This window comes from Piliocolobus tephrosceles, chromosome 16 (genome assembly GCF_002776525.5).
Source record: "Piliocolobus tephrosceles isolate RC106 chromosome 16, ASM277652v3, whole genome shotgun sequence".
NCBI classification, from domain to species: domain Eukaryota; kingdom Metazoa; phylum Chordata; class Mammalia; order Primates; family Cercopithecidae; genus Piliocolobus; species Piliocolobus tephrosceles.
Window position 1 is genome coordinate 67020276 of NC_045449.1, and position 21558 is coordinate 67041833.

General features: G+C 49.4%; 1 protein-coding gene across 1 annotated transcript in view; it reads right to left on the bottom strand.

The window, feature by feature from the left end:
• SDK2 (sidekick cell adhesion molecule 2) overlaps positions 1–21558 on the bottom strand; it is a 309965-nt gene that overhangs the window by 70232 nt on the left and 218175 nt on the right. The window contains exons 13-18 of the mRNA XM_023211918.2: positions 19642–19818; positions 19110–19246; positions 18012–18159; positions 14018–14158; positions 10502–10683; positions 9330–9445 (exon numbers count right to left, since the gene is read on the bottom strand). Of these exons, the coding sequence (XP_023067686.1) occupies positions 9330–9445; positions 10502–10683; positions 14018–14158; positions 18012–18159; positions 19110–19246; positions 19642–19818 (901 nt within the window). The remainder of the gene's footprint in view (positions 1–9329; positions 9446–10501; positions 10684–14017; positions 14159–18011; positions 18160–19109; positions 19247–19641; positions 19819–21558) is intronic.

Consider the following 21558-nt stretch of genomic DNA (forward strand, 5'->3'; position numbering starts at 1 on the left):
AGATGTGGAATCCATGGCTAAGAAGGGCCTACTATACTTTTTGTTTGTTTGTTTTTTGAGATGGAGTCTCGCTCTGTTGCCCAGGCTAGAGTGCAGTGGCGAGATCTTGGCTCACTGCAATCTCTGCCTCCCCGGTTCAAACGATTCTCCTGCCTCAGCCTCCTGAAGAGCTGGGATTACAGGCGCCTGCCACCATGCCCAGCTAATTTTTTCTTTTTTTTGTATTTTTAATGGAGATGAGATTTCACCATGTTCACCATGCTGGTCTTGAACTCCTGATCTCAAATGATCTGCCCGCCTCGGCGTCCCAAAGTGCTGGAATTACAGGCATGAGCCACTGCACCTGGCCTGTACTTGTTTATATTAAAAAAGAATGCGTGGTGGCTCAAGCCTGTAATCCCAGCACTTTGGGAGGCCGAGACGGGCGGATCACGAGGTCAGGATATCGAGACCATCCTGGCTAACACGGTGAAACCCCGTCTCTACTAAAAATACAAAAAAACCTAGCCGGGCGAGGTGGCGGGTGCTTGTAGTCCCAGCTACTCGGGAGGCTGAGGCAGGAGAATGGCGTGAACCCGGGAGGCAGAGCTTGCAGTGAGCTGAGATCCAGCCACTACACTCCAGGCTGGGCGACAAAGCGAGACCCCGTCTCAAAAAAAAAAAAAAAAAAAAAAATGGAAGCAAAAACCAAACCAATCGCCGGGCGCGGTGGCTCAAGCCTGTAATCCCAGCACTTTGGGAGGCCCAGACAGGCGGATCACGAGGTCAGGAGATCGAGACCATCCTGGCTAACATGGTGAAACCCCGTCTCTACTAAAAAAAATACAAAAACCTAGCCGGGCGAGGTGGCGGGCGCCTGTAGTCCCAGCTACACTCGGGAGGCTGAGGCAGGAGAATGGCATAAACCCGGGAGGCGGAGCTTGCCGTGAGCTGAGATCCGGCCACTGCACTCCAGCCTGGGCGACAGAGAGAGACTCCGTCTCAAAAAAAAAAAAAAAAAAAAGAAAAAACCAAACCAAGAAAACAGAAAGCAATCAGACTTATGGGGTGTGAGAGGGCAAGGATTGAAGCCGATTTTCTCTGAATTTGCTTTGTAGATTTGACTTTGTTATGTAAATATGCAACGTAATTATGGAACAAAATTAAATTAAAAAATCAATCCCTAAAAATCAAAACCACAATGAAGCAAATGAACCTAATAGAGTATTGAGCTGTGGCAAAATTACAGAGAGAAATGACTTCACAAGACTTAGCAGTGCGATGAGAAGTCCGTCCCTGGAGGGATATACCTTAGGAACAAGAAGAATGGCAATAATCGGAAACTATGTTCAGTAATCAGAGTGTAGATATGACTATTCTGAAACTGTTGTGTGTGTTTGTGGGGATAATGTAGGTGGGTAAAATGCTGGTATTGTAGGAACTGGAATTTCAGTATGGACAAAAGAGATATAGACAAAAGACCAATGAGATTATTAAAGAGTCTGTCATCATGAAATGGAATTGAAAGTGTGAGTATCTACAGTATCTTAAAAAATAAAGTATTGTTTAGCTAGCCATTAAAAGGGCCTAGAAACAACAACCATTTCTGGAATAAATGCACTGCAAGTGCTGAAACTGTGATATCTATAACTATCATTTCTCTCTAAAAGCAACAAGAGCCCCTTGAAGAAATGGCTGATGCCTGGCACAGTGAGGGGAAGGTATATGTAATAGTTTGGAACACCTTGTCATACCAAATTGCAAGGAAGCCATCAGAGACTACTGGGACCACGTCAAGAGGGCTCACCGTCAAGTGGAAGAGGTCAACGATGGGTCCATTTGTACCACTGAATTGGCAGCACCCAGTACCATTCAAGAAGCACAGTCATGGTAATAGACTGAAACATGTCAGATTTGTATTAAAAAAAAATCCTTAGTTATCTAATAGAACTACCAAACCCAAAACAAAACAGAAAGATGTCCCCCTCCAACCCAAGCTCATCTATTACCTGAGAAGACAATAAGGAATCCATTTATTATCTATTTTTTCTGTTTTTAGAAATAGAGATGGGGGAGGGAGTCTCACTATATTGCCTAGGCTGGTCTTGAACTCCTGGCCTCAAGCAAGTCTCTGCCTCAGCCTCCCAAAGTGTTGGGATTACAGGTGTGATACACCACGCCCGGCCAGAACCAATTCATTATATGAAACATTGGTAAGTAAGGGAAAAGAATTGAACACTTACCCTGCTTTTCCTAGATAAACTGAAACTTCAGGTAGCCAAAAAGTTGGTCAAGGGGAAATTCTTGTTTTTTGAAAGCATTTCAGTTACTAAGTCAAGAAGAAATTGTAATATTTGCCTATCCCCATATTATAACCCTTATTGAAATGATAGCTCATAGATGACTGTCAGTGGCTGACCTCACAGTAAGAGACACAGCCGGACTTTGTGCCTTCTGATCGAAATACATAACGCCATCTAGGAAGTAAAATATTTCTTTTCTTTTCTTTTTTTTTTTGAGACAGTCTCGCTGTGTCGCCCAGGCTGGAGTGCAATGGTGTGATCTCTGTTAGCTGCAACCCCTGCCTCCCAGGTTCAGGCAATTCTTCTGCCTCAGCCTCCTAAGTAGCTGAGATTACAGGCATGTACCACTACATCTGGCTAATTTTTTTTTTTTTTTTTGAGACGGAGTCTCACTCTGTTGCCTAGGCTGGAGTGCAGTGGTGTGATCTCGGCTCACTGCAAGCTCCGCCCCCTGGGTTCACGCCATTCTCCTGCCTCAGCCTCCCGAGTAGCTGGGACTACAGGCGCCTGCCACCTCGCCCAGCTAATTTTTTTTTGTATTTTTAGTAAAGATGGGGTTTCACCGTGTTAGCCAGGATGGTCTCAATCTCCTGACCTCATGATCCACCCACTTCGGCCTCCCAAAGTGCTGGAATTACAGGCGTGAGCTATCACACCCAGAAGTAAAATATTTCGGATAACAAAAAAATCAAACCTGAATCAGATTAACCTCTAGCTTTAAGTTCCAATTCACTGTAACTATAGTGTTTGGAGGAATGCATTGAATGACCCCACAGGGATGCAATCAGCGAAATCCAGACAGTGGAAAATTCTGTTGGACAAATGACTAAGTTTCTTCCCAAACAAATTACAATAAAGAGAGAGGGAGAGAGAAAGAAAGAATCTGTAGATCATCTGAGACCTAAAAAAACCCCTCAAGTGACTGCAATTGTGTGAACTTCATTTAGATCCTGAAGCAAATAAAACCACGAGTAACAGAAATTATGCGGCAATCAAGGGAATTTGAAGGCTGACTGGATATCTGATGATATTACAGGGCCTGCTGATATTTTTAGCCATCATAATGATAACGTGGTTACTGTGGTTTTGTTTTAAATAGAGACCTCATCTATACTATTTCTTTCCAGAAACATTCATGGATGAACTGATACAATGCCTGGGATTTGCTTCAAAATGTTCCAGGGGAGAGGCAGAGGGTCGGGGCAGAGACGGAACATATACCTGGCTGGGAGTTGAGCATTGTTAAAGCTGGGAATGGGGCTATAGGCGTTCACTGCAGTCTTTTTTTTTTTTTTTTTTGAGACGGGGTCTCGCTCTGTTGCCCAGGCTGGAGTGCAGTGGCCGGATCTCAGCTCATTGCAAGCTCTGCCTCCCGGGTTCACGCCATTCTCCTGCCTCAGCCTCCTCAGTAGCTGGGACTACAGGCACCTGCCACCTCGCCCGGCTAGTTTTTTTTTTGTATTTTTAGTAGAGACGGGGTTTCACCGTGTTAGCCAGGATGGTCTCGATCTCCTGACCTCGTGATCCACCCACCTTGGCCTCCCAAAGTGCTGGGATTACAGGCTTGAGCCACTGAGCCCAGCCTCACTGCAGTCTTTCCTCTATTTGGGTGGATGTTCGAAAATTTTCACAATTAAAATGGGGGCGGCTGGGTACGGTGGCTCATGCCTGTAATCCCAGCACTCTGGGAGGCCAAGGTGGGTGGATCATTTGAAGTCAGGAGTTCAAGACCAGCCTGGCCGACGTGGTGAAACCCTGTGTCTACTGAAAATACAAAAATTATCCAGGCCTGGTGGCGTATGCCTGTAGTCCCAGCTACTCGGGAGGCTGAAGTAAAAGAATTGCTTGATCCCAGGAGGCAGAGGTCGCAGTGAGCCAAGATTGCGCCACTGCACTCCAACCTGGGTGACAGAGCAAGACTCTGTCTTAAAAAAAAAAAAAAATAACTGAGTGTGGTAGCACACGCCTGTAATCCCAGCTACTCGGGAGGCTGAGGCACAAGAATTGCTTGAACCTGGGAGGCAGAGGTTGTGGTGAGCTGAGGTAATGTCATCACATTTCAGCCTGGGCAACAAGAGCAAAACTCCATCTCAAAAAAAAAAAAAAAAAAAAAAAAAAAGAAATAAATAGAAAAACCAAAAGGGGAAAAATGTTCATTCTCATTGGAGGTATACAAGGGACAAAAACTGCTTTTTTCTCCTTGTGATATGCTGAAGGCTAAAGAAGCAGAGGAAAAATAATATCTGCTTTTATTCATTGGTATTGAAAATGTTATCTACAATTAAAAATAATACATTGTCTCTCTTTCTGTCTCTCTGTCTCTGTCTCTCTTTCTTTTTTTGACACAGGGTCTCGCTCTGTCACTTGGGCTGGAGTGCAGTGGTGTGATTTCACCTCACTGCAGCCTCGAATCCTGGTCTCAAACAATCCTCCCATCTTAGCCTCCTGAGTGGCTGTGATCACAGGCACTCAGCACCATACCTGACTAACTTTTTGTGTGTGTGTAAATATGGGGTCTTGCCATGTTGCCCCGGCTGGTCTCAAACTCCTGGGCTCAAGGGATCCCCCAGCCTTGGCCTCCCAAAGTGTTGGGATTACAGGCGTGAGCTACGGTGCCCAGCCTGATATTTGCTTTTTAATGTAAGGAAAAGTGAAGGCTCCGGTTTGAATCTGAGCTTTGCATTGACCTTGTCACTGTGACCTTGAACAAGGAACTTCCCTCTGGTGCCTCAGTTTCTTCCTCTGTAAAATGGTGTGATGATAATATTCCTTTTTTTTTTTTTTTTCTTGAAATGGAGTCTAGCTCTGTCTCCCAGGCTGGAGCGCAGTGTCATGATCTCAGCTCACTGCAACCTCCACCTCCTGGGTTCAAGCGATTCTCCTGCCTCAGCCTCCTATGTCTGCAGCTGGGATTAGAGACGTCTGCCACCACACCTGGCTATTTTTTGTATTTTTAGTAGCGACGAGGTTTCACCATATTGGCAGACTGTTTTCAAACTCCTGACTTCAAGTGATCTGCCTACCTCAGCCTCCCAAAGTGCTGGGATTCCAGGCGTGAGCCACCCGCCCGGCTGATAATGCTGCTTCTTAGAGTCCCTGTGCTGCTTGCAAGAAAGATAAATGTGAGCGCAGCATTTAGTGTACTGCCTGGCCCAGAGAAAGTGCCCTGTAAGTGTGAGCCCTTCTTATTCCTCCACCAATTCTTGTGCTCAAAACATCTGGGCAATTCACTCCTGCTGACCTTTATCGAGTAGCTACTGGGGGTTGGGCACTGACTGGACCTGGGAATTCAGTGGCCTCTGCCACCTCCTCTTGTTCCGGGTCACCACGGGCCACTGTCCTAATTGTCCTGGCCAAGGGCTGGCCTTCCTGGCCCTCGGGGGAGCTGTCTGCCTTAAAAGTTTGTAGCTCAGCTCTCCCATATGTAGAATAAAACTTGTGCTTAGAATTGGCAGCAAGAAGTTAATTGTTCCCAGTTCAGCTCCTCTGCTCTTCAGCAATGCGGGCCTCCCCTTCCTTCCCCTGCCTCCCCCCAGGGTCCCAATTAGGGGAGTTTTCCAGCAGCGAGTGTTCCAAGCATTCAGCTGCTGCTCCCTGCCCTGCAAAGTTCTGCTCGGCCTTGGGTTCACTGCCTTCCCGGGACCGAGAGGCCCAAGGCTGGAGCGAAGCTGGGTCAGATCCAGTTCTGGACCATCCCTCCTTTGTTTGCTTGCAACACCAGCAGAAATTCCTCTTCACGATTTCATCCCAGTCCCTTCTTGTCCAGCCTCCCCCACCTTGGAGGAAGAACCGCTAAGGCAGCCAGTCCTAGAATTCATCTCAGTTGCGGCACGCACGATGCAGAGGGCTGCGGGAACCTTCGGGATGTGTCAGCGGCCACCTCGAGGTCATGTGTTCCCTGGGCTGAAGCTCAGGGCCTGCAGTGCTCTCCTCTTCACAGCTGGCCTCCCCTCAAATGCTCTGCCTCCCCTCCCACATCTGGAGGGAGTGGGCGGCATCCTTCCATCTGCCCCCACGTTGCTGGGGGCAGGTCCTACGCCTTTAAAACATAGTGTGGATCCCCCACGCTGTGCTGTGTCTTCAGTCCTCCGTGGGGAGGGCAGGCATAGGGCCCACGTGGAATGACACGAGAGAACCGGGCCTGGGCTCTGAGGTCTGTGTTCCAGGATGGGATGACTGAGAAGTCCTGACTTTTAGCACAGTTAGAAGGAGAGCAAATGTACTACTACTACTATTACTACTGCTATTTTTTTTTGTCAGAGTCTCGCTGGAGTGCAGTGGCACAATCTCAGCTCACTGCAACCTCTGCCTCCCAGGTTCAAGTAATTACCCTGCCTCAGTCTCCTGAATAGCTGGGACTACAGGCACGTGCCACCATGCCCAGTTAATTTTTGTATATATATGTATTTTTTTTTTAGTAGAGATGGGATTTCACCATGTTGGCCAGGCTGGTCTTGAACTCCCAACCTCAGGTAATCCACCCGCCTCGGACTCCCAAAGTGCTAGGATTACAGGCATGAGCCACCATGCCTGGTCTACTGCTATTATTACTATTACTATTTGTTATGGGCTGAGTTGTGTCTGTAAAATCTGTATGTTTAAATTCTAACCCCCAGCACCCCAAAATCTGACTGTATTTGGAGACAGAAATGTTAAAGAGGTAGTTAAATGAGGTCATTAGTGTGGGTCCTAATCCAGCGTGACTGACTGGGGTCCCTATAAGAAGAGGACATTTACGCCAGGCTCAGTGGCTCATGCCTGTAATCCCAGCACTCTGGGAGGCTGAGGCAGGTGAATTACTTGAGGTTGGGAGTCTGAGACTAGCCTGTCCAACATAGTGAAACCCCATCTCTATTAAAAATACAGGCCGGGCGCGGTGGCTTAGCCTGTAATCCCAGCACTTTGGGAGGCCGAGACGAGCAGATCACGAGGTCAGGAGATCGAGACCATCCTGGCTAACACGGTGAAACCCCGTCTCTACTAAAAAATACAAAAATCTAGCCGGGCGAGGTGGCGGGCGCCTGTAGTCCCAGCTACTCCTGAGGCTGAGGCAGGAGAATGGCGTAAACCCAGGAGGCGGAGCTTGCAGTGAGCTGAGATCCAGCCACTGTACTCCAGCCCCGGCAACAGAGTGAGACTCCATCTCAAAAAAAAAAAAAAAAAAAAAAATACAAAAAAATTATCTGGACATGGTGGCGCATGCCTGTAGTCCCAGCTACTCGGGAGGGTGAGGCAAGAGAAAGCTTGAACCTGGGAGGCGGAGGGTGCAGTGAGCCAAGATCTCTTTGGACACAGACACAGAGTGAAGACAGACACCTAGAAGTCAAGGAGAGAGGCCTTAGAGGAAACCAACCCTGCCCACATTGTAATCTCGTACTTCTACCCCCCAGAACCATGCAAAAATAAATTTCTGTTGTTTAAGCCAGGGTTCCCCAATCTCCCGCTGACCACCAGGTACCAGTCTGTGGTCTGTTGGGAACCAGGCTGCACAGCAGGAAGTGAGCAGCAGGCAAGAAAGTGAAGCTTCATCTATACTTACAGCTGCTCCCCGGTGCTCACATTACCCCCTAAACTCCACCTCCCGTCAGGGGCAGCATTCGATTCTCACAGAAGCGTGAACCCTACTGTGAACTGCGGATGTGAGGGATCTAGGTTGCATACTCCTTATGAGAACCTAATGCCTAATGATCTGTCACTGTCTCCCATCACCCCCAGATGGGACCATCTAGTGGCGGGAAAACAAGCTCAGGGCTCCCACGGATTCTACGTTGTGGTGAGTTGTATAGTTATTTCATTATATATTACAATGTGATAGTAATAGAAATAAAGTTCACAATAATGTCATGTGCTTGAATCATCCCAAAACCATCCCTCCCCCCACCCCAGTCCATGGAAAAATTGTCTTCCATGAAACCGGTCCCTGGTGCCAAAAAGGTTGGGGACTGTTGCTTTAAGCAATCCAGTCTGTGGTACTTGGTTATAGCAGCCCAAATGCATTTCTACGACTACTAAAATCATTTTCCGAGTGCTTATCATGTGTTCGTCATTGTGCTGAACAAATTAGAAATATTATCTCACTTAATCCTCACACAACTCCAAGGAGCGGGTATTATTATCATCTTCATTTGCAAATGAGAAAACTGAGTTTATTTTAGTTATTCAGCAGTGCGAGCAGTGCACAGAGTAGCTGCTCAATAAATATTGATCGAAGGACGGAAGCTGAGACATGTTAAAGAATACGTGCAGGTCGCCAGCAAGAGGCAGAGCTGGGACTTTAACCCAAGTCTGTCTGAGTCCTAATCCTGTGCCCTTAACCACACACTACCTGGAGTCGAGTGCAGCCTGGGGATATGTTCGAGCATGAAGCCCACAAGAGTCCTGGTAAGAAGTGAATGGTGGATTTTTCTCATGGGGCCATGGCTACACCAGGTGTTTCTTGTTCTTTATTTTTCTCTCTCTTTTTTTTTTTGAGATGGAGTTTCATTCTGTTGCCCAGGCTTGAGTACAATGGCTGCAATCTTGGCTCACCGCAACCTCCGCCTCCCAGATTCAAGTGATTCTCCTGCCTCAGCCTCCCAAGTAGCTGGGATTACAGGCGCTCCTGCCACCACGCCCAACTAATTTTTGTAGTTTTAGTAGAGATGGAGTTTCACCATGTTGGCCAGGCTGGTCTTGAACTCCTGACCTCAGGTGAGCTGCCTGCCTCGGTCTCCCAAAGAGCTGGGACTACAGTGAGCCACTGTGCCTGGCCCCTACACCAGGTGTTTCTGAGCCTGAAATAACCTGGGTTTTGTGTGTAACCCAGTCTCGCTGGGAAGGACCGTGGCACTGAGTGTCAGTCAGGGCAGTGTCTCCACTTCCTGTGGCCCGCATGTAGCCTTGTGGAAGGCCTGGAGCTCTTTCCCTCTAATGTGTGTCCCTAGCTTGACTCGAGCCAATGACTTCAGAAACAGAGTGGGAATTTCCTCCTGCCCACTCTGTCCCCTCTCCCAACCTCCCCCAGAAGACCTTAGGGCCTCCTCTTGGGTGAGGAGGGGCTGCATGTACCTTGTAGCCCTGGTTGATGCCATTGATGAACTGGGGGCTGGGGGCGTTCCAGGTGAAGCGGATGGTCGTGGAATTGGTGGCTTCTGCGTGCACATTGCCCGGAGGGACTGTGGGAACTAGAGGAGATGAGAGAACAGGGTGGGGTGGAGGGGGCCCAGTCAGTCTCTCTTGCTCAGTTCAGTAGAGAAAATGCAGGGGTGGGGGCTACAGCCTCTGCCTTGCACCCCCCTACTCCACCCCAACTCCTCCTTCGCTGTGTAGACTTAAGAAGCTTTCATAGTCTCTCTGGATTAGTTTGCGATTAATAAAACTTGCCTGACCCACCTCACAGGGTACTGGTAAATGAAAGGGGTGCGGATGAATAATGCTCTGGCCTGGTTTTCAGGTGGAATGCTAAAATTAAGCTGTTTCATGATCTACTTAACATGAAATTCACAGAAGGTCCCTGTATGCCTGGAGCCTCTGCGCTTCACCATGTCCAAGCCAGCCTCCTTTTCCTCTTCCCCTCAGTCCTCCCACCTTGTGGGGTAGCTCGGCCTGGGGTGGTGATTCCAGCCCCAGAGTGCAATAGCGGGGGCCTGGTGAGAACAGGCCACACAGCCAAGGCTCTCAGGCCTGGACAGGCACAGTACCCAACAGGCGTGGGACTGGTAGATGGGGAAGCACCTGATCCTCTGAGGCCATAGTCTCTTTTCATTTCATTTCAGTTTTTTTTTTTTTTTTTTTTGAGACAGAGTCTCACTTTGTCACCTAGGCTGAAGTGCAGCGGCACGATCTCAGCTCTTTGCAGCCTTAACTTCCCCAGGCTCAAGCCATCCTCCCGCCTCAGCCTCCCAAGTAGCTGGGACCACAGGCATGTACCACCACCAGCTAGTTCTGCTCATTTTTTGTAGAGACAGGGTCTCACTATGTTGGCTAGGTTAGCCTCAAACTCCTGGACCCAAGCGATCCACCTGCCACAGCCTCCTGAGTAGCTGTGCCATCATAGCATGTAGCATGCCACCACACCCAGCTAATTGTTTTCACTTTTTGTAGCAACGGAGTCTCCCTGTGTTGCCCAGGCTGGTTTAACACTCCTGGGCTTGAGCAGTCCTCCCGTCTTGACCTCTCAAAGTGCTAGGATTAAACACATGAGCCACCGCGTCTGGTCTGAGGCCACAGTCTCTACCTACCTCCCTGCAGCGTCCACTCAGTGACTTTACTGCTATAGACGCCCAGCCCTGCGCTGTTGTAAGCAGCCACCTCGATCTCATAGTTGGTCCAAATGATGAGGTCCTCCAGCAGCAGGTTGTTTACATCAGCATCCGTGATGTTCTTAAACTGGTACCCCACAGGCAGCCCGGCCAGGCAGTACCTGAGGGGAAGAGGCGAGGCACAGTGGAGTCAGAGTCAGCTTGCTTGGCCTCGTGCCCGGGAAATTGTCTGGAGCAGTGCTGTCCAATAGGACTTCCGGTGGTGGCGGAAGTGCTCTGCATCTGTGCTGTCCGACAGGGTGCCTGCCAGCACATGCAGCTGCTGAGCACTTGAAATGTGGTTAGTGCGATTGAGGAAATGAATTCAATTTTTTTTTTTTTTTTGAGACGGAGTCTTGTTCTGTCACCCAGGCTGGAGTGCAGTGGCGTGATCTCGGCTCACTGCAACCTCTGCCTCCCAGATTCAAGTAATTCTCCTGCCTCAGTCTCCCGAGTAGCTGGGATTACAGACATGTGCCACCACATCTGCTAATTTTTGTATTTTTAGTACAGACGGGGTTTCATCATGTTGGCCAGGATGGTCTCAAACTCCTGACCTCAGGTGATCTGCCTACCAAAGTGCTGGGGTTACAGGCATGAGCCCTGGCCTGAATTAGAATTTGATTTAGTTTTGCTTATAGTTGACCCTTCTTGAACAACACAGGTTGGAACTGTACAAGTTCATATATACAGAGTTTGTTGTTGTGGTTGTTGTTGTTGTTGTTGTTTTTTGAGATGGAATCTCGCTCTGTCACCCAGGCTGGAGTGCTATGGCACGATCTTGGCTCACTGTAACCTCCATCTGCCGGGTTCAAGCAATTCTCCTGCCTCAGCCTCCCGAGTAGCTGGGACTACAAGCATGCACTCCCATGCCTGGCTTATTTTTGTATTTTTAGTAGAGACGGGGTTTCACCATGCTGGCCAGGCTGGTCTCGAACTCCTGACCTCATGATCCACCTGCCTTGGCCTCCCAAAGAGCTGGGATTACAGGTGTGAGCCACCACGCCCAGCTACACAGAGTTTCAAAAATAAACATATCAGAAAAAGTTTTAGAGATTTGTGACAATTTGAAAAAACTCGCAGATGAACCACATAGCCTAGAAATATTGAAAAAATTAAGAAAAAGTTATATCATAAATGCATAAAAATATATGTGTTAATCGACTGTTTTGTTATAGGTGTGGCTTCTGGCCAGCAGTAGGCTATTAGTATTTAAGTTTTTGGAGAGTCAAAAATTACATGTGGATTGGGCTGAGCATGGTGGCTCCTGCCTATAATCCCAGCACTTTGGGAGGCCCAGGCGGGTGGATCACTCGAGGTCAGGAGTCCGAGACCAGCCTGACCAAAAAGGTGAAATCCTGTCTCTACTAAAAATAAAAAATTAACCGGATGTGGTGGCACATGCCTGTAGTCCCAGCTACTTGGGACGCTGAGGCAGGAGGATCACTTGAGCCTAGGAGGTGGAGGTTGCAGTGAGCTGAGATTACGCCACTGCACTCTAGCCTGGGTGGCAGTGAGACTCCATCTCAAAAAGAAAAAAAGGAAAAAGAAAAAAGAAAAAATTAGCTAGGTGTGATAGTGGGCACCTCTAATCATAGCTACTCGGGAGGCTGAGGCAGTAGAATTGCTTGAAACAGGGAGGCAGAGGTTGCATGCAGTGAGCTAAGATTGAGCCACTGCACTCCAGCCTGGGCAATGGAGTGAGACCCCGTCTCAAAAAAAAAAAAAAAAAAATTATACACGGATTATCAACTGTGTGGGGGTCAGCACCCCTAGCCCCCACATTGTTCAAGGGTCAACTGTAGTTTAAGAAGCCAGAGCTGACTAATGGTTACCTTACTGGGTAGCAGAGGTCTAGGAGATGTGTCTGGACTATTCTTTTTGAGGGGAGAGGATTGCTAATTAGGGGCACTGAGAGGTCATAGGGCAGATCTCACAGGTCTCAGCCTTTGAGGGGTCACGGACAGGAGAGCTGTCCCTGAAGCCAGGGCTCATTTTGTTCCCCTCTCGAGGATACAGGCTCCCTCTTCTGACAGTTACTCGGCCAGGTGGAATGAAACGTCTGGGCTACCTACTTGACTCATTTCTACCTCCACTGGCAAAAAGAACTCACGGCACTAAAGAAGTAAATGTGTACAAGCAAATTTTGGGGGTCACACACAAAGGATGGATCACTCATTTGAGAAACACAACACATATATAATTCAGCATCTAATTATTGGAAAATTAAGGACCTCAAAAGTATGCCAATGCATTACAATGCCCTAAAACACTGCTTCTCTAAACCTCAAGATGCATCAAAGTCATCTAGATGACTTTTTTTTTTTTAGATAGAGTCTCGCTGTGTTGCCCAGGTTGGAGTGCAGTGGCGCAATCTCCGCTCACTGCAACCTCCGCCTCCTGGGTTCAAGTGATTCTCCTGCCTCAGCCTCCTGAGTAGCTGGGACTATGGGCGTGTGCCACCACGCCCAACTAATTTTTGTATTTTTAGTAGAGACGGGGTTTCACCATGTTGGCCAGGATGGTCTCAATCTCCTGACCCTATGATCCACCCACCTTGGCCTCCCAAAATGCCGGGATTACAGGCATGAGCCACCGTGCCCGGCCTGGAAGGTTTTTATAAAAGCAAAATTTTCTGAGCCTGTCCTTAAAGTTTCTGGTTCGGTATGTCTTGGAGAAACTTGATAATTTGCATTTCTGACCAGTTCTCAGGTTACGCTGATGCTATGGGTGCTGGGACCACACTTTGAGAACCACTGCCCTTCAGGATTAGTGGAAAACCCACAACAAAATTAACCAGTAGTGGAGCAGTTAAACCACTGTGAGGGTGTGGACGTGCAGGAATGAGACACATGAAGTTGCATAGCATTTTGCAGCCCAAATCTAGAATATCAATGAGAGTTCTCAGTAACCTCAAATAACTTATGAATTTGAACTTACGAATACCACATTTTAGTGACCCTTAATGACTCTCATTTAGGTTAAGTCCCTCCGTCAAATGCAAAGATAAGGGTCTGTATAACTGGGCTTCATTTCCAGTAATAACCAAAGAAAGAACTTTCACTTTTCCATCAGTTCTTCGGCCAGCTGGTTTCTCCACTCACGGGTCAAGAGAATTCTGGCCTGTGATGGAATATTCGTGGCTTCCCAGAGGGTTGCCCCTCGGATAGTTACTTCCTTCTTCTCTTGTCTCCTTGTAGGCCTGTTCCTATGTCAGCCCATATAGACTTCCCTCTCAAGCATTCCTGCTGGTGTCCAGGGGTCTTGCTGCTGGAAGTTCTGCCAGGTGTCTAACCCAAATCCTTCCTATCATTGTGTAGGCACTTCCTGTTGCCTGGTCCTTGCTAGATGGCAAAGGGCCTGCCATAAATTTGCGCTGTTTTCCAGTCCACTCCCAATCTTCCCCCACGCCTTTCCCCTCGGGACTGGGCTCCTGTCCCCAGGGTGGACACCCACCTGATGATGTAGCCCTTGAGAATCCCGTTCTGGTGGCTCTCAGGAGGCGGCTGCCACTGGATCATGATGGACTGGTTGGTTCGACCGCTGGCAATGACGTTCTGTGGAGGGGCTGTGGGGGGCTCCTCAGGGAGGGAGACCCTGGATTACAAAACACCAGTGCTCTTAGTCTTGGAGTCAAACACAGGAGTTTAATGGGATATGAAGAGGCTGAACCCTGGCCTGCTCTGACACTGGATAATTCTGTACAACTGCATTTGGGCAAGTCACCTAACCTGAGACATGTATATATATATATATGTCTTTTAAAAACTGGAAGGCCAGACGCTGTGGCTCATGCCTATAATCCCAGCACTTTGGGAGGCTGAGGCAAGAGGATCACTTGAGGGCCAGAGTTCAAGACCAGCCTGGGCAACATGGCAAGACACTGTCTCTACCAAAAACAAAAAACAAAAAACAACAACAAAAAAGGTTCAGCGTGGTGACTTGCACCTGTAAGCCTAAATACCTGGGAGGTTGAGGTGGGAGGATGGCTTAGCCCAGGAGGTTGAGGCTGCAGTGAGCTGTGTTTGTATCACTGCACTCCAGCCTGGAAACAGAAAGAACTAATGTACATGTTTTTGGTGCTGTTGAGGGGTGTAAGTTTCAGTTTCCTATTTGTCAAAGAAGCTGCTATTGGGGCTGATGAGGTCATGAGTGTCCAAGCATTCTAGAAGCAGAAGTGTTGGTCACATCCCAGTGACCAGCTGCTGGTATACTTTAACTAGGCCTCCTTTGCTAGTCAGCTGAGCCCCGGGCGGAAGCAGGGCAGGCATGGCGTATGGGGGTGAGAGCCAAGGGCACCCACCCTGCTTCTGAGCATGTCTCAAAGCCAAGCACGACAGCATGTCTTTCTCTGGCATTGCTGATGGACGCTGTGTTCTGCCTAAGTGTACTTTTCACATCACGGACACGTGTCCATTCCAAACAAAAGTCAATTATTTTTGATCGATGTCTTTCCCTTTTTGTTTATGATTTTGCTTTTTGATGGATAGTTTTCCTAAGCATGCCGCTCGCTCCCATGTTTTATTTGAGACAGTTTTGCTCTTTCGCTGAGGTTGGAGTGAAGTGGTGGGATCTCAGCTCACTGCAACCTCCGCCTCCCGGGTACAAACGATTCTACTTCCTCAGCCTCGAGAATAGCTGGGATTATAGGTGCCTGCCACCAAGCCTGGCTAATTTTTTTTTTTTTTCGAGTCGGAGTCTCGCTCTATCGCCCAGGCTGGATAGAGTGCAGAGGGGTGATCTCGGCTCACTGCAAGCTCCGCCTCCTGGGTTCATGCCATTCTCCTGCCTCAGCCTCTGGAGTAGCTGGGACTACAGGCGCCCGTCACCACGCCTGGCTAATTTTTTTTTTTTTTGTATTTTTAGTAGAGACGGTGTTTCACTGTATTAACCAGGATGGTCTCAATCTCCTGACCTCGTGATCCGCCCACCTTGGCCTCCCAAAGTGCTGGGATTACAGGCGTAAGCCACCGTGAGGCCTAGCTAATTTTTATATTTTTAGTAGAGACGGGGTTTCGCCATGTTGGCCAGGCTGGTTTCAAACTCCTGACCTTAGATGATCCACCTGCCTCAGCCTCCCAAAGTACTGGGATTATAGGCATGAGCCACCATGCCTGGTCTGCTCCCGTGTTTTTGTAGAGGCTGGGCTAAGAGTGATTTGGCCTTTTTCCTTTTTGTTTTTGAGACAGGGTTTCACTCTTGTGCCCCAGGCTGGAGTGCGGTGGCACGATCTCAGCTCACTGCAAACTCCGCCTCCCAGGTTCCAGCGATTCTCCTGCCTCAGCCTCCTGAGTAGCTGGGATTACAAGCACGTGCCGCCACGCCCAGCTAATTTTTGTATTTTGAGTAGAGATGGGGTTTCACCATGTTGGCCAGGCTGGTCTCGAACTCCTGACCTCAAGTGATCCGCCCCAACTTGGCCTCCCAAAGCGCTAGGATTACAAGTGTGAGGATTTGGCCTTTTCTTTGGTGACTCAGGGCCGTTAGCATGAAGGCACATTAGGAAGGTGAGTCAGTGTGATGTGGTGCAGCCGCAGGGAAGGAGAAACTGCAGGGTAGCTACAGCTTTCAGCCTCTCTGTTGTTGGGATTTTGTATCTCCAGATGGGCTGGGGCTGGGGCTGGGGCTGGGGCTGTTCATTCCCTGCCCCCTCTCCAGTGGTCCAAACATGGCATGGCACACAGTAGCTGCTCAGTAAACAGTGAATATGTAACTCCTCCTGTAACTGCTCTCCACATGGGGTGCCACCTGCCACTGCTCCCTCCTGTGAGAGTGTCTTGACGCCAGTAGTGCTACCCTAGTACAAGCCAGAGAGAGCCAAGCTTATTGCAACTGTGGCAAAACGACCAGGATTGATTTAAGCCCCAGGCGTCTTTTAAAGAGCCAAGCGCACAGCTTTGCACACGTGATTTGTATCATGGTTGTTCTGACCTCTCCCTTGATATCTTTCTTGCTAGAAGTGGCTGCTTGTTCTACAGAGCTGGAGAGGATAGAATTCTCCTTCTACATAGATGGGTATCACTGTGTGATTTTTTTTTTTTTGAGACGGAGTCTGGCTTGTCGCCCAGGCTGGAGTGCAGTGGCCGGATCTCAGCTCACTGCAAGCTCCGCCTCCCGGGTTTACGCCATTCTCCTGCCTCAGCTTCCTGTGTAGCTGGGACTACAGGTGCCACCACCACGCCCAGCTAGTTTTTATATTTTTTTGGTAGAGCTGGGGTTTCACCGTGTTAGCCAGGATGGTCTTGATCTCCTGACCTCATGATCTGCCTGCCTCGGACTCCCAAAGTGCTGGGATTATAGGCTTGAGCCACCGCGCCCGGCCTGTGTGATGTTTTTATATGAAGTACCTGCTGTTTTTACTCAATTTCCATCTTTTTTTTTGAGACAGAGTCTTGCTCTGTCCCCCAGGCTGGATCTCGGCTCTCTGCAACCTCTGCCTCCCAGATTCAAGCGATTCTCATGCCTCAGCCTCCCAAGTAGCTGGGATTACAGGTGCCCACCACCACACCCAGCTAATTTTCATATTTTCTTTTCTTTTCTTTTTCTTTTTTTTGAGACGGAGTCTCGCTCTGTCACCCAGGCTGGAGTGCAGTGGCCGGATCTTAGCTCACTGCAAACTCCACCTCCCAGGTTTATGCCATTCTCCTGCCTCAGCCTCCTGAGTAGCTGGGACTACAGGCGCCCGCCACCTCGCCCAGCTAGTTTTTTGTATTTTTTAGTAGAGACGGGGTTTCACTGTGTTAGCCAGGGATGGTCTCGATCTCCTGACCTTGTGATCCGCCCGTCTCAGCCTCCCAAAGTGCTGGGATTACAGGCTTGAGCCGCCGCGTCCAGCCTAATTTTCATATTTTTAGTAGAGACGTGGTTTCACTGTGTTGGCCAGGCTGGTTTCGAACTCCTGACCTTAGGTGATCTGCCCGCCTCAGCCTCCTGACATGCTGGGATTACAGGTGTGAGCCACCACGCCCAGCAATTTCCATCATTTTAAAAAAGCTTTGTGGGAACCCTAGCAGGGCCTGGCGTCGTGCAACATGTGGCTATGGAGATCTCTGTAGATACCGTATCTCTCCGGAATTTTGCATCCATTGAATAACCATAGTAGGATAGTAGCCCATGCAGATGTGGAACGGAAGGAGGCGAGCCTTTGAGCTTGCACAGCTCCCAGTAACCGGGATGACTACATTTGGCTGGTGCTCACCGCGTTCCCCAGCGCCGTGCTCACGTCACCCTATTTAACCTTTGCAACCTCCTGGCGAGGTGCTCACCAGGATTGCACTCTCCTTCTACAGATGAGGAAGCCTAGAGAGGGCCAAGAGCTGAGCCAGAATCTGCCACACTGGTTTTGGCTGCAGCCCCTCCCCGTTGGAGTCTTGGTGACGCCCCTGTAGAGCGCCCGCCCCTCCCCGTTGGAGTCTTGGTGATGCCCCTATAGAGCGCCCGCTGCCCTCACCTCTCGGTGTCTTTGCTGAACTGTCCTTTCCCCACGTCGTTGACGGCACAAAGACGGAACTGGTAGGAGCGTGCAGGAACCAGGCCCTTGACTGTCACTGAGGTAGCTTTGGGGTCCACACTGGCCAGGAGTATAGTCCAGGGGGCATCTACAGGGACAGTGAGTGGGGCAGAAGTGGGCATCTTGGGTCGGATGGGGCGTGCTTCTTACTCCCCACCCCCAGCAGGGTCCAGCCTCATTGGGGCTGGCAAGAGACAGCCTCCCCAGCTTGGTCAAGGAGTGGCCCGCCATGCCATTTTTCTAGGTCCCATTAGCTCACACGACCCTGGGGAGGAGAGGATGGGGGGTGCCGGAGCAAAGTAAGGGCTCACGGGAACTGAGATGCCTTCGTCTCCCCCACTACCCCCCAAAAATTGATAAGCTTTAGGCAAGCTGTGTTTAAAATGGCATTCAGTCTGGGTGCGGTGGCTCACATCTGTAATCCCAGCACTTTGGGAGGCCGAGGCGGGCGGATCACCTGAGGTCAGGAGTTTGAGACCAGCCTGACCAACATGGTGAAACCCCATCTCTACTAAAAATACAAAATTAGCTGGGCATGACGATGTATGCCCGTAATCCCAACTACTTGGGAGGCTGAGACAGGAGAATCACCTGAACCTGGGAGGCGGAGGTTGCAGGGAGCTGAGATGGCACCATTGCACTCCAGCCTGGGTGACAAGTGTGAAACTCCGTCTCAAAAATAAAGAAAGAAATAAAAATAAATAAATAAAATGCAATTCAAACTATGCCTGCTAATTTGACTTGGGGAATACATACATAAATAAATAATAAATAAATACTGGCCATTTTCTTTGCAGCTTCTGCTGTGCCAGGCCCTAAGTTAAGCACCTCTTGTGCATCATCTCTTTGAACTGTAACAGGGCCTGACAGGCAGATGCCTGTGTTTTTTTCAGAGATGGGGAAGCTGAGGCTGCCAGAGGGAGGACTCTGCTCAAAGGCCCAGAACTAGGAAGCAGGAGAGCTGGGACCCCAGCCCAGGGCTGACTCCTAAGTCCAAGCTTGGGCAGCGGGTGCTGGAGGTGACCACGGGAGCCTTACTGTTCTCCGACATCTCCAGGACATAGCGGAGCAGGGGGCTGTTGCCGTCAAAGGGCTTGGTCCACGTCAGATTGATGGCTCGTCTTTCCACGGTGCTGAGAGTGGCCACTGGGTGCTCGGGTGCGTGGGGCAGTTGCCTGGAGGAGAGAGACACGTGGTCAGGCATCCCTATGTGGTCTGCATGCAGGTGACAGGGGCACTGTAGACACAGGTTGTGTGGGCCTTGCACGTCCGTGATTCCACATGCTCAGACGTAAAATGTGGCCTTCGGGCCATCTACCTGGAGATTTTTCTCTCTGGAATCAGAGCCCTCCAGCTAAAGCCATCCTCATACACCCCTGCTCTTGACCGGGGTCCTAACTGAGCTGAGCGAAAGGTCTGGAAGGATGCTGGGCGTGTGTCCTGAGCAAAGCTGAACAGTTCATGTCACGTGTGGCCTGGGGATCTGACAAAAGGGACTTGGCTGGCTCTGAGCCTCCCGGTTGCTATTGCCTGGACCTTCTCTGCCCGGGCCTGGGAGGGCTGCCCTTACCTGACTCGCAGGTGGGCACTGCGAGAGTCGTTGCCTCCCGCTGAGATGACCCGGCAGGTGTACGTGCCGATGTCTCCCGACCACGTCTGTGAGATGTGCAGGGAGCCGTTTCTGTCCAGGCGGATACGGGGATTGCTCTCCACGCCCAGGGTGGCCCCGTCCTTCTCCCAGATGTACCTAAAAGTAAGAAGAACCTGTAAGTACAGAGGGAGAGGAAGGTGCCTCGGGAGTGGGCTCAGCCTGAAGCTTGTCCCGAGAAAATAGCTCCAAAGCTGGGCAGAGGACAATTGCAGGCAATAGCCGGGCAGGACACTGGGATGGGGGAGCAGGACTGTTGAAGGCCAAGCAGCCTGGAAGCCCGTCGTTCCTGTGGGGAGGAGGGTTCTGTGTCCGGGAGAGTGAACACACTCAGTCATTATTGGTCTTTATACCTTCAGTTCAGGTCGGGTCAAAGTGTTGTTGCTTCTGGCCAGAAGCGACGGCAAAACATCCAGTGAAAGATATTCTTTTGAAGAGGTTAAAAGATTACAGCTGGAAAAAGGAATTCAAGTTTCCGCATAGACTACATTTCGGAATTAGTTTTATGAGGGGAATCATGATATCAATGCATCAGTGTGACAAATTGACTTTAGTGTCCAAAAAATCACTTTAGCTTCGGTCAGTCAATACAAACGGGGCTTGAGAAATTACACACGCACCAGTGCCTGACAATAAAAATATCTTCTCTGGATTTGTTCTTGAGGAAATAGAACCATTTTCATTGTCATCAACATGCAGGGAGTGCCAACCCCTGGGGGGCAGGATGCCACGCAATGACCCCAGGGAAGGTTGGCCTTGGTTCTCAGCACAAGTGTGAGGAACCTCGTGGTGGCTGAGATGCCTTGCAAATAGCCCCGGTCAACTGGGGTACAGGGTGGGGGCCTGAGCTGCTGGCTCCCAGGACTATCTGGGTTTACGGAATGTCAGATAACTACGGAGAATGAATCTGTAATATTTTTAACCTAAGTTTCAAAAGCTGAAACAGGCTGGGTGTGGTGGCTCACACAGGTAATCCCAGCACTTTGGGAGGCCGAGGTGGGTGGATCACCTGAGGTCAGGAGTTTGAGACCAGTCTGGCCAACATGGCAAAACCCTGTCTCTACTAAAAATACAGAAATTTTAAGTGCACGGCAGCACTGCTACACTCAGGAGTCAGACTCTCAGGCCAAATGCTGGCTTCGCTACTTTCCAGCTTTGTGATTTTGGGTGAGCTCATTTATTAATGAATTTATTTATTTTAGACAGAGTCTGGCTCTGTCGCCCAGGCTAGAGTGCCGTGGTGCAGTCTTGACTCACTGCAACCTCCACCTCCCAGGTTCAAGTGATTTTCGTGCCTCAGCCTCCCAAGTTGCTAGGACTACAGGCAAGCACCACCACGCCCAGCTAGTTTTTGTATTTTAGTAGAGACGGGGTTTCACCATGTTGGCCAGGCTGGACTCTAACTCCTGACCTCAAGTGATCCACCTGCTTCAGCCTCCCAAAGTGCTGGGATTACAGGCGTGAGCCACCGCGCCTGGCCTTGGGTGAGTTTATATAACCTTGCTGGGCCTCACTTTCCTCACCTATGATATGAGGAAACTAACACCACCCACCTCATAACACTGCTGTAAGGATTGTGTGAGTTGATATAAAATAGAGTAGTGCCTGAACCATGGCAAGCGGTCAGTAAAAGTTAGCCATTGTTATAAATTTTAAATGATATAGTATATTTACATGAATGGTATATAGCAATCTATTCAGCCATCCTGTTTTTATTTTTTATTTTCTTTTATTCTTTTCGAGAGACAGTCTCACTCTGTCACCCAGGCTGGAGTACAGTGGCATGATCTTGGCTCACTGCAACCTCCGCCTCCTGGGTTCAAGTGATTCTCCTGCCTC